The 14,205-nt window shown below is 31.1% G+C and overlaps 1 protein-coding gene across 1 annotated transcript in view; it reads right to left on the bottom strand.

The window, feature by feature from the left end:
• The window catches only part of LOC108685310 (interleukin-1 receptor accessory protein-like 1), a 250,827-nt gene that overhangs the window by 81,684 nt on the left and 154,938 nt on the right, over positions 1 to 14,205 (bottom strand). Inside the window, exon 2 of the mRNA XM_018190039.1 lies at positions 10,468 to 10,649. Coding sequence (XP_018045528.1) covers positions 10,468 to 10,649 — 182 coding nt within the window. The remainder of the gene's footprint in view (positions 1 to 10,467; positions 10,650 to 14,205) is intronic.

The raw sequence follows: 14,205 nt of genomic DNA, 5'->3' as shown, positions 1-14,205 counted from the left end.
TATTATTAATATTATATTTCAAAATTGTGTATGTGTAATTTAAAATTTTTTTAAGGCCAAGAATTTTAATTTTTCAAAAAATTTTGCAAAATACTTTTCTTAATTTCCTTGAGTTTTCAATTTACCTGATATTTCCATGATTTCTGGTTTTGTGACAAGTCTGTTTTTTATCTAAAAATTAAGTATTTAAAAAGCTATAGGTTCACTGAAAAAAAAATATAGTCAATTTTAATAAATATTTAGTTGAATATTGCCAACTGAATGTTTATTAAATATAAAGATATATTTATTTGATAAACAAGAAATGTTAATTTGATGTAACAATCTTTTTTTTTTATTAAACAAGTATTTACTGTAAGTAAATGTTTAGTTGGCAGTATTGGACTAAATATTTATTAAAGTTAACTATATTTTTTCTCAGTGTAGATGCAGATCTGAAATTTTGTGTGTTAAAAACCATCAAAATATTAAATTTAAATTTTTTTTAATTTTTCAATAAAATGTAAATATATATAGGATGTGAATACATACAAGTAACATATACGTTGTAAACATTTAAAGTGAAAGAGAAATTCGAGTGGTCGCTAGTCGTTCTCACCATCTCGCTGGATGCATCAGTGCGTCCAGATAATAAGTGCCGTCGTCGACCACGCGACATTTATAATACGCGGCGCGCTTCTACGAAGAGAATTGATCGCGGATTCACGGAACATCTATCTACCTACCTACGCGCACCTCACACGCAAAACGCGGGATTAAATCGACCCAATTCCCCAACGCTGCAATTTACCGCGCGTGGCTTGTGCGTTGTGCGCCCGTAATTCATGAATCCATCTCTTGTGAGTCGCGCGGACCCCGCAATTACGAGCACCACCCACCAGATTGCTACACCTTCCTGCAGAGTCGATTCTCTCTCCGTAATATTTTCAAGCGAAAAAAAAAGTAGAACTCGAAAAAGTTTCGATATAGCAGAAGAATTAAGGCTAGGAATATTCCGCACGAAGCCTCCAGTTATGAAACTGGCGATCTAAAACGTTTAAATCGCGTTCTCCCGTTTCTAAACATTTCTATGTAAAACGAAACCTTTTTGGATTCATATAAAAATAATAAAGTTCAATTTTAATTCCAGCAATAAAAATAATATAAGAGAAAAAAATAATTTAAAAAATAGCATTATGCTTCTCTTATTTAGACAATAACTTAATAGTCATAGTTAATAATCAATGTTTAAATTTAAAACTTAATGATTCATCAAAGTGTCGGTCAATCGGTTTTAGACTCAAACTTACATTTATTACTTAGAACATTAATAATAAAAATATAGCAACACTGCATACAACTCGAAGATAAACATAATGTGGTTTCACACAAAAATAGATCTTAAAAAATCGGTTTTGTTTAAAAAAAGTGTTTGGTTACGAAATTAATAAAGAAGAAAAAATATTATGTGTGCACACTTCTTTCGCATATAAATTGCTCAATAAAAATCTAGTATATATACATAGTACATATTATAATATAAATTAAGATATTATACAATATTAAATTAAGATATAAGATAAATGAAAACATAAGATTAACAGTACAACTACAATTGATTCATGGAATAATCATTTTATGTGAAAACTTTGAAAAAGCAATCACGGGGTCACAAATTAACAAAATACTATTATTAAATTTTGAATAATTCGAAAAGTGTATATCCAAGTATTATAGATAACAAACAACACATTCAAATATACATATATTCGTGTGACAATACTCAAGTTTAAGAAGAATAAGGAAATATGTGAATAAATGCTAAAATGCAAATATTTCACATTTCAAAATGTTTTAAAGTAAAAATGTGTTATTATAAACACTATTATGTATAATGTATATACATAACTAACGTCATAGTATAATAACGAAATATTAAAAATAATTCTATAAGTAATTACTAGAACTCGCTATTTAATAGCAGGAATATCAAGAAAAGCCACTATACTTACAATGGACATTTAATATTATCTTTTCCTTTATTAACATCAAAATTAATACGTATATTTAAAAAACGTATATTTACGGAAACTACAATTTCGCTGAAATATATAAAAAATTAGGTGGATACAGATCTAAAAATAATTCTGTTGAAACATCAAAATAATTATGTAGAAAATTCAAGAACGATGAGCAAATATGTTGCAAAAAGTTTTGACATTCTAGTAACCAGTTTAAGTGTTCTACGTAATTATTTTGATAATTCAATAATATTATTTTTAGATTTTTGCTCTAAAAAAATTTTAAATATTTCAGAAGTTAAATTATTTCACATTAAAAAAAATTTTTTAATATTTCAAAAAAAGTTGTTCTTTCCGTATTATAATATAATATTAAAATATTGTTTTTGTTGTAACATCCTACTTAACCAAAAGTATAAATTAATCCCATAAATTGACGTAAACTATAACTAACGAAAGATAAATTAAAATACAGTTTTATTAAAAAATGTATTTTTATAACAATTTTAATATTTTATTAGTTTTCTTGTGGATTCTATTGTCGCCGTTTTCCAAGAAAATGCGATAAATTGAGAAATATTTTATATTTATAGATATAAGGTTGAAGTCTGAAAAAAAAAATTAAAATTGCATAGTCGCGCATTGCACAATTTTTCATCATCCATTCCGCGAACGGCAGAATTTCGCGGTACAGCAGAAGCTCTTGTGGATCAGCTTTTGGATGCTGCGCGCGTCTGGGCCACCTTTGTAACGACGGGAATCGATCTCGACGGCGACAAAGAGAGCTAGCCGATTGGCAACAACGTTTCGTCCCTGAGCGGATTGCAATTTGGCGAAAATCGAATTCATCGTCGTCAGGATGATCGCAGGGCCGGCGATCGAGTTTCTGTTTCGCCGAATAATAACTGCCAACATGGGCGTGTGGGCGCGTTGTAGACATGGATTTATACGGAGTCGGAATGCACCCCGTAAATACTTGGGGCGAAAAATTGCAGCGTCGATCTCTGTCGATGTTGTTTTGCATTTGTTACGTAGAGCTTGGGCGAGCAAAAACTGTCCGCGCCTCTGAAATTGCGACAATTTGATTCGCCGTTACGCTCACGTTGATCAATGGAAACGTCCCGGCGAAAATTAGTCATCGCGTTCGCGATAATGCACGGCGATAAAAGCGAACCCCGACAGCTTTTCGCAAATTATTCGACAGTCACACGCCAAATACCGTCGAGCTCGAGCTTAATTTTATAAGCGTATTTAATCAAACAGATACGAATTGCAAATAATCGCACCGTTTGGACAGAAATCAACCAAAGTTTCGCACTTTTAATTTCGCACTGGATAATTTTCTATATGCATATTTATATATACAGTTTCGGCCAAATATAACGCATCCCCACAAATTCATGTATAAACATTCTATATCCAACAAAAAATAAAATTAAAAATAATTTTATTGAAAAATATAATATTTGTTCGCTATAATAATATTTATTTTAATTATAATGATACTTTTTATAATTTTAATATTTTGTTGCTTTTCCTTTGAATTTTATTTCGCAAGAAAATAAATGCAATAAATTAAAGCCTGCACAGATGGAAAATTAATAAAATGACGACAAATATAATTTAATAAATTAAAATTTTTAATCACGTATATATGAATTACAATAAAAAAAGCTAAAAGCTAAAGTGCTTAAAGAATTATGACAAACTAAAAAATAACAATGAAAATATATATTATGTTGAGCATTTCTGAAGAGATTTAATACTTTAAATATTTTATCAAATTTATAATTCGTAGCTGTTAAATTGTTAAACTATTTTATTTCGTAATCGAGGTATCTAATACTGCAATAAAAAATTCTATAAAAATTTTCTTGCGGGATTAAAAGAGCTTAAATATTTAAAGTGTCTGCAAATTGGGAATTTAAAGGTTTGTAGACAGCGGAATCCTGATGGAAAATTGATGAAAAACTCTTTCAAGTACGATCGTAATTGCGTTCGCAATGAGGGACAGCGCAAACGGAGCGACGATAATTCGTTGCACTTACGGCCACTGATATGGTTGGGCACGGACGTCAAGCACGCGCGTTGCTTGCCTTTGTTTCGAAGAACCCCGATTAAAGTTTCTGCGAACGCGTTCCCGTAATTTAACGGCGCCTTTAACGGCACCCACCTCGAAAAATAGGCCAGACAAAATAGTCGTTACAATGATAACTCTGATACGCTTCACTTGTCGTCCCAAGAATCAACTGATAAGCCAACGAAGCGCGATTGAGACAATTGTTAACATTCTGTCAACACCTCGCTGATGAATGATTCATCAATTGGTAATCTTAAGAAACGAGCACAAACAATTCTAAATAAAGAAATCACGTTTTACAAAAGTGAACATAAATATTTTATTACTTTCCAACTTCAACGCAAATTGACGTTATTATATTTAATGAAAAATAAATTGAAAAATAGTTTTGAAAAGTAATATTTAGTTTTGTAACAATATAACGAAAAAAGAAGAATTAATTTTGTAATAATTTTAATTTTATTACGACGCTATTCATAGTCCAGTCTTTTGAGATCGTCTTGAGTAATGTCTTAAGATAATACGGCTGTCTGATTGATTTATGACTTCTTAAAATTGTACTTAAGAGGCTTTCTACAATAAGCCATTACCTAAGCTTTCAGTCATAGGTTATAAAAAAACAACCAATCAACTCACAGTCAAATGTGAGAAGAATAATCGATTATAGTTGGTTAATTTCTTACAGCTTACGACTTAAGCTTAGATAATGCACTGAAAAAAAATATAGTCAATTTTAATAAATATTTAATTGAATACTGCCAACTAAATATTTATTAAATATAAAGATATATTTATTTGATAAAAGAATTAATTTGATTTAACAATCATTTTTTTTATCGAACAAATATTTATTTACTGTAAGTAAATGTTCAATTGGCAGTATTGAACTAAATATTTATTAAAATTAACTATATTTTTTCTCAGTGTGGCTTCTTATAAAAAGCCTTGAATGTAAAAATCGATTATCAGCCCTAGTCCTTATTTTTTTATTACCACGTTTTTCAAGAAAATGCAATAAATTGAGGATGCCTTATTACTTATAGCCAAGGCTGTGTAATAAAAAATGAGAAATACGAACAGTAAACTTTTCAAATCGTGTCTTAGAACACAAAGTTCTCAAATATTTAGTGTTAAGAACTCTTTGTAATGAAAAAAAAAAAGTTGAAAGCTTCAATCTCTTAAGATAATGCAAAGATTGAAGACAGAGAATACACGATTTCTTCTCGCAATTGTAGACTTCTGCGAGGATAATTCCAAAGTCAAACTGCGGTGCATCTGTGATGCGTCATCGGTGAACAGATGCATACGGCGAATGAACTCTTCCACGAAGCAGATTCGATTGGTCGTTCGTAGAATCTTCTACCTACGCACCTCGCTCAATCGCGTAATGCATCAAGAAAAGAAAGAGAAAGAGAGAGAGAGAGAGAGAGAGAGAGATCGGGTCGTACCAATTTTCCTGACTGGCAATTTTCCGCGAAGCAATTGCTTTCTTAGCTCGTGTAAGGAATTTATTCATTAATCTACTCCCAAGGCACGCGAAGAAAAGCGTCCACTCTCGATTATAATCCCTGTGTTCACGTTAATTATCTTTCTCTTCATCTTGCGCAAAATACCTTTAATAAAAATATATGAGACCAATATAAATATACCGCTCCATTTGTTATAATAACAGCACACAACTTTTGAAAACAAAGTTGTCTAGAAAATAAGTTTGAATGTTTTAAATCTCATTAACATTATTTGCAATATATTAATTTAAAAATGTAATTTTGGAGTACAACTGATGTTAGCGGAATAAAAGTATATTCTTTCTTTTTTTACGTTTCCGTTCTTTTCTGTAAGCAACTTCAAAATGACAATTTTTTAATTATGTCCTTGTAGTAAATGAGCGATACAGAAAAACGTTCCTAATGCGTGAATTCCTTTAATTTACTAAAGCTATACAGCCTCGGCCATGAATATAAAGCACCCTTAATTTATCGCGTTTTCTTGGAAAAGACGATAATAAAATTCAAAGGAAAACAACATGATACTAAACAAGAAAACAACAAGATATTAAAACTGTTACATAAATATTGTTTGTAAAATAAATATTGTTTTTCAATAAAATTGTTTGATAATTCATTTTTCGTAACATAAATTTACGTCAATTTGCGAGGATTCTTTATATTTTTGGCTTTTGACTAAGGATGTATAATTCATTGTTTGAATTATTTGATAAAAATACTTGATAAATATGCGGATCGAATTGTCTTGTTTCAATCTCCAATTCTTTAGTGAATTCAGTATCAATTTTTCACGAATGAATTTACGAATGAAATACAAGTACGATGAATCATCGCGACCAGAAAATATTTCAATGTTATATTCTTCAAGCCTTCAAATATTTCTTGAATATGTAATACAACTTTTAATAACGTAGATAAATTGATAGCTGATTGTGAGAATTATTTAACGGCAGAGAAAATGAAGAAACGAAGAATTGAACAGCGAAATTTAATATGTTCAATATGCTCAAAGAGTTAAACGTCGCCGGCTCGAAATTCTCTCGGACGAATTCCGGCAAATTGCTGGGGCGAAGCTAGAAGTTATATCGACAGGCAGGACACTAAGGAAGAACGGCAGTGCACGAATGCGTGCTAAATCGAGGGGTTTAGGAGTCGTAGACGACCGGAAACGCGGTCGCTCCTCCGATGAATATTAACTCGGCAATTCGCCCTCGTCGTCCGCGAAAAGGCGAAATTTTCCAAACGTTTTCCAACCGAATTCTAATACGCTACGACGATTCTCCGCGATTACATTACCCGACCGAACTTTAACTTTATCTTGTAGAAGTGATGAAGTGGGTGATCCTGATTTCTTATTTCACTCTCTTCCTCTTTATATATGTTTACATGTATTGTTTTTTATAATTGTTTTTTATAAACAAAGATTTACTTGAAGAATACGTGAATGTGAAAATTAAAAATTTATCATAAATAATATAAAAATGTATACATATATTATTTATATATCATATTTTATATTTTTACGTGAACATATACGTATATGAAATTAATAAATTAACATAAAAATTTTTTCGTATGTTTTAAATTTTATGGGATGCGGATGTTTAAAAGGTCTACGAATATCATAAATATCAAGGATAATAATTACAACAAAAATAAATATTTACTTTGAAATATATACAGACATATTTAAATCTCATATTTAATAATAAATGATAAATGCGAGTACATTAAATTAATGTAAAGGTTAATAAAATTTATTGCGCGTATTTAAAAATTCACGAATATTGCGAATGTTCAGGACAATTAAGAAACAAATTAATGGATATTAAAATTAATTGATACAAATTTGTAATACTAATAATCACACTGTTAGAAATATTCATAAATTTCATTAACTTTTAAGTTACACAATTTGAAGTTACTTAATTTCAAGACATTAGATTAAATTTAATGTATTTTTCATAAAAATTTATGAAATTTAATGTACTTTTTATAAAATTTTATTAAAAAATATAGTTATAAATTTCATAAATTTAATGTTCACGTTCATTACATTTAAATAACTGCTGTAACTTAATTTTCAATCAAATCATTCATTACTTTTAATTTCGTTCATAATCAGGAGCTTCATTTACATGTAAAGAAAGCTCGTGATTACATTTCTAACAATGCATTTAATTATTTTAATAAATATATAATATACTGCCATTCTTTCTCTTTCCTGACTTTTCTATTATAATAAAACCCAAAAATTTGACGACTGTCCCTGAAACACGATTCAAGTCTCTGGTCGGAAAAACGATGTTACGATGTCATAAAAATCGATGTAGCTGAACAATACAACACTTTTAGAGGTTTTTCTCCTGCCATGCACGCCGGTACCGAAAACATGCGCCGGAAAAGCGAACTGACTGTCCGGAACTGATCAGATCCGACAGACAGAGAGATTTAATTGAAATTCCGGATCGATACATTCGTGGGCATTCGATATATACACCGTGCTATGTTATCTCGCGGGAACAAACGCGAAGATGAAACGCGAGGAGGAATGATTATCGATTCATAGATAAGAAGAGCAACAAAATCTTTACTTAAAAAGAAAAGCATATTTTTTATCATTTATTTCTCAATACTTTGCTTTATCTCGAATTTTATCTTTTATTATCTTAAATCCATCATTCACAGTGTTCTAAACAACCAATACGTTTTCGTTTTGTATAATTGCAAAGGAGAAAAAAAGTTGAGAATAAAACCGATTAAATATTATTTACAAAATAAACTCACAACGTTCATTCTCTATTTAGATCTCAAAACCTTTATCCCCGAATTTGTATCGTCCGGGGAAAAAAACATTTGATTAAACGGTAGGAAAGATTTGTCTGTAATAACAAAGGTTCCGGACGCAGAAAAAGATGCGGAAAGAATCGCAGAGGGGTCTTCTCTCTCTCATACGAGCCAACATTGTGTCCCACGGGATCTCTACATGACAGTATCATGATGACGAGGCTCTTTGACGCGGACATCGAAAACGAGTATCGTTTTGTCGACGATAGCGATTGACGTTTTGCAACGCTTTTTGCGACAATCGTCCCCGCGTCCTCTGCCCCTCTTTTATTTTGAATGGAAGCGTCAAAGGCGCATCTTCATGTGATCATCCGAATTTTGCGCTCTTTTTTTTTTAATCGCAACGACAGCGTTTCAAATCGAACGCGTGCACTTTTCCGATTGATGCTTCCCTTTTTTAGCTGTTGTTATTACAGTTGTTGTTTGAAATTAAAAAAAAAATTCGATTATTGCTTTAGTTATAAATCCACAATCGTGGGTCATCTCTTAAAACTCGATAAAACAAAAAGAGATTTTAGAAAGATTGAATCAACTGTCCCTATAGAATCTAATTTGTACAACATTTTTTAGATATATAAAAATTACTTTTTCAAATATTATATGAAGTGCTCAGTGTAAAAGTGACCCTATAAACCGGTCAATAAAATTGATCGGTTATATATAATTAAATAAATAATACTGACAATACGCATCAATACTTTTAGTATTTTTATAACCTTACACGGTCAGGTATTGTCGGCAATATATTTCACTTTAGTTTTATGTGCAATATCTATCGCACTATGACATACTGTGACATGGATTTATTAGCATCGCTTTATTAAAATGCTGATACTCGAGAATCAAAATCTAGATCACCGTCAGTATTCTATGTCAATCCATCAGTTATTAACGCACGATCAATAATATATCGTCCGTATAATTTGTTAACACTAACAGTATTATTGACAGTAAAGTCATCTTAACAGTCCGCACGATTTCTGGAACGCTTCCGAGTTAAAAAAAGATTGAAAGTAAATATTCATCTACTTTATGCAAACTATTTAAAATAGAAAGTGAAAAAAAATTTTTTTTTAATCAAAATCACGTTGAATTTATTTAAATAACATCAATTTTTTTCATAATATCGTAAAGGTTGAATTCAATTCTTTAGATGAATTCAACGGGAATGTCACTTTTATTGTTATTTATCTTATTGATATTTAACATTTAAAAATTTCCATCATTATTTTAAACAGTAATACTCTAAGAAATGCTAACATAAAAAGCTGTCTAAAAATTATTTTGGCATTGCAAACACATAATATCCATCAATAAGGAAAAATTGTAATAGCTGTAATTTATTAAAATAAGCAGAGCTTTGTATTCCAGAAGAAGGTAAGCAATTTAAACATTTGCTTACATAACTTGCAATTTTTCTTTATTGATTAAATTTTTATGATAAATATATATTATATGTAAAATACATATTATATATATGTCTGTTAATTTTAACTTAAACATGGACTTAGATAGTGGATTCTTTGAGACATGCAAAAATGTAAAAATTAACATTTTTTTATATCTCAGAAAGTCCACTGTACGTCTCTTAATGTATTACATTATTTAACATTTTAAATAATATAAAAAGAAAAATTGTTTTTTTTCTCAAATCAGAGGAAAATTTATGCTATAACAAAAATTATATAAATTCAATTTTAATAAATTCACTTCGACTAGATTACTCTAGAATCGAAAAACATAAATATATCGATATTGAATTAAGGTGTTTGGTTGTAATTACACATGCAACGTGCAAATTATGGGGCGAGAGAAGAAATCGTTTGCATGTTATAATACAATATTCTCTCCACGAATAGCCTCTTTGATTTCAATTTTATCATTACTATTCATCATTATCTTATTCTCGTCCTACGTAACGTATTTCTATTACATAAATGTCGAATGGAGATATAATAAGGATCTCCTTTGAGCTTCTAATATAGGCTGATGAATGAATCCCATCAGGTTTAGCCTAGGATATCCTACTTACCGAGTACAGAGAGAGTGATGTCACCCTCCAAAGTGGTTGTGTCGTTACGTGCCTGGCAAGAGTACCGTCCCGCATCCGAGGCTCTCATCTCCTGCGTGTAGATCGTTTGATTCGCGCTCTCCGGATACAGGATAAAGTGGCTCTCGCCGCCCGGCCAAGGGTAAGCCCTGTTATCCTTGTACCTGAAATAGAAGTAACGTAAACGCATTATGGTTACGAACACAAATAATCTCCATCACATGTTTGTCCGAGGTAAACGTAAAAAATAAATACAAAGATCAATTTTAAGAGACGGATAGAGTGTTTCTTAAACATTGGATAATATTTTAGGAACTGATTTTATGAAGAAAAGTTTTTATGAATATAATAATACCATATAATCTCAAAGGCCTTGTTTGAAAGATAGAATAAAAATTTTATAAACTTATCATTTTTTTATTCACTGCTGAAAAGGTTTTTAAAAAATTAATTTTTTTCTCCTTTTTTTAGCGGGAATATAATTAATAACAAAATTACAATGAACGTAATAAAAATCTGTAAAAATTTGATTCCGTCCATTAACAAGTCCGGGACAGTAATATATTACCTAAATCATGTTTCTGTTCCATTACTTTTTAAAAAACTTCATTACAGGTAAATGAAGATAATATCCTATTTAATGAATTAAAAAAAATTTCTTTCTTAAAAAGAATTCATATTTCTCTTCATAAAATGATCTCATAGACTCCTAAAATATTAGACAGTACTTGAGAAATAATCAGTGTACGGATATTTTTGGAATCTATCTTCGATAATAAAAAAAATTAAAACAGAGAGCATTTCTGGAGATAAACAAACTTTATCTTTTATTTTAAACAATATTAAGTAAACATGTTCAAGAAATGAAGATCTTTTATTTTACTTCTTCTATTTGTTCCGTCAGTTCAGAAAAAACGGTAGTTTATCAAGTTAAATTCATTTATTAAAATCTTTTTCTTCGTTATACGTCGGTAACAATATTTCGTGATTTGTTTTCAGATGAGCGATGAAGGGGTGCGTTTATCGAGTGAGAATTTTGAAAATCGACGGAGAAAAGGGCAGAGCGGGCGGATATTTTTCAAGAAACAATAATTTATCGCGGGGAAGGGGTCGGTCGATCGTCTTGAAACACGTCGTACTGAAGAACAAGCCCGATATTTCCGGGACGGGAATATCGATGGCTGTTCTTGAGAGCATTCGTTCCGCCGTAAAGATAAAAGTCGAGGGAACGAGCGCTCCTCGACAAACACTCGAAGTAGGGAAGAATCAAGAGCATTGAACCGTACGCGAAAATAAATCGTCCTGACTACTTCCATCGCAATGTCTCCCGTCACAATGACTTCGTTAATTTGTCATTACCATTGCATTGCCTTCCTCTCATTGTTTGCTACCGTCAATAATATCGTTAATAGTTAATAGCTGTATAAAACACTCATTATCAAAGAATAGCTTAATAATGAAAACAAATGCAACGTAGCGAAGAAATATAACAACGATTGTAAATGTTACACAATAATGCTAGAGTACATAGTAATAGCAGCATAATTATAACAATAATAGAGTTGTTACGATAATCACGTTATTATACTCTCATCTTTTACGCCAATTATCTCATAAAAATAGCAATTTGTTTTACAATTATTCTTGTCCTATTCTGTCAACGAGTATGAATAATCTCCAATTTTTTTCTTCCACAAGAATTGTATTTTTATCATAATTTCTAATTTACATTTCCAAGTTGAACGATCCCGGTTACGAAGCCTCCTTTCGTCTTCTTTGGAGTAAAGATTCGATGATGTTCCCACGAGAGGCAAAGAAAGTCTCTCCATGTAATTCAATTTCTACTACGTAAATCTATTTTCCTTTTGGCCGATCAAAAAGGCACAAATCCTACGAATTTGGATTGTCCAGAAATTTATCTCTAGCCTTTTTCAGGTGTAATTACAGAATTGTTTATTCCTTCAGATTTCTTAACCAACGATTTTATTCTCTTCACAGCGACCATTATTCATTTCCTGTGTAAGAAAAATACTTCCATATATCTTACATTTTTACTCCTGGATACTTGAACAATCGTATATGTTCTTGATTCTTATTGCCAGCCCGATATCTGAGATCCTCCCTATAAATCTCAGAAAATAAATTTCGAGAATTAAAAGCGCAGGTTTTGAATTCTTTTTAATCTTTGAGCTTTAACTCCTTAAATTTTGAATTATTAAATTTCCATATACTGAGGGGAGACCGAGCTCAGGTATACTTTTTGATTGTCGAAAAGCTAATAACTCAATGTACGATAGAACATTTTCTTCTTTTTATTTTCCTCTTATTCTTTTTATTATACTTTTTTATACTTTTTTTCTTTTTATTCTGTATATTGCTAATATAATATTAAATTATTGTGTAAAATGATTTGCAAAGCGTCACGCGCGCGTGTACAGATTATTTACAATAATTTGGTCTTCTCTACATTTCGAATTTGTGAACTTTAAATTGTTATTCTCGAGCCATAAACTTTTAAATTTTTGTATCTCGAATCCTGAATATCGTGTCTTAGAGCTATTTTTATTTTGTATAAGTTTTCAGTTCTCTTCTTGGTTCCTTAAGTATTTATATTTATATATATAATCGTTTTTGCAATTCAGGTTTCTTTTTTGCAATCATCAAGTAACAAAACTATCCTCAACAAAAGGATCTCTTTAGCAATAAATTCTCACGCGAGGGAATCCACAATCCCTATTATATTCATGAAATTTTCATAGATGGCAATTTCTCTATCATCACGACGTCGTAAATAAAAGATTTTTAATAAACTGAACGACTCATCGTCATTCCCGAAGGAGCGTCAGGACGATCGGCAATTTCACCATTAAGGATTCCTTTATTAAAGCTCTCTTCCTGCATCGACAGGATTTCTTTTATGAGCCATTGTTACGGGCGTACTTTGAATAAGAATTTTTAATAAAGAGCGCTTCCCTCCCCTCCACCACGGCGGCCGCCCATGCCTTTTTGCCAAGATAATTTCGAACTGGATCGGATTCTAACAAGGATTCCGATGTTGCGTAGCGGAACTTCCGAAGACTAATAAACTAAGACTAATAAAAGAGACCAAAACAGGATCCGAGGACACAAAATTCAGAACTTGCGGTAACGCTAAGATGAGAACAGCTCTGTTAAATCTAAATGATAGTTAAATTTGACACTATATTGTGTCAATTTACATTATAGTGTTAAATTGACACTGTATAATGTCAAATATAACTATTGTTTTAGTATAAAATAACGATGTATTATATTTAGTTAGCAGTGGCACTCATGTTAAGTTAAATTTGAAACTATAGATTTAACAGAGCACGCCAGAGAGAGAGAGAGAGAGAGAGAGAGAGAGAGAGAATTCGGCTTTTGAATAAATCTCTGAAAAAAGAATTTTCCAACTAACTTTAAGACCACTTTAAGACCGGTATTCATAGTCGGTTCTTGTTTCAAGATCGTCTTAAGTAATGTCTTAAGACGCTAATGCGGTTCTCTGGCCGGTATTCATAGTCGATTCACTTATATTCAAGACCGCCTTAACTGCAGTCTTAAGATATCACGAACCAATCAGAGAGCCGTATTAGCATCTTAAGATATTACTTAAAACGATCTTAAAATAAAAATCGATTTTGAATATTGGTCTCTGATGGTTCGTAACATCTCAAGATTGAACTTAAGACAATCTTGAAT

Source organism: Atta colombica, unplaced genomic scaffold (genome assembly GCF_001594045.1).
Source record: "Atta colombica isolate Treedump-2 unplaced genomic scaffold, Acol1.0 scaffold150, whole genome shotgun sequence".
Lineage (NCBI taxonomy): Eukaryota > Metazoa > Arthropoda > Insecta > Hymenoptera > Formicidae > Atta > Atta colombica.
The sequence above is the reverse complement of the archived record's forward strand: the minus strand, read 5'-3'. Positions and strand labels throughout refer to the sequence as shown.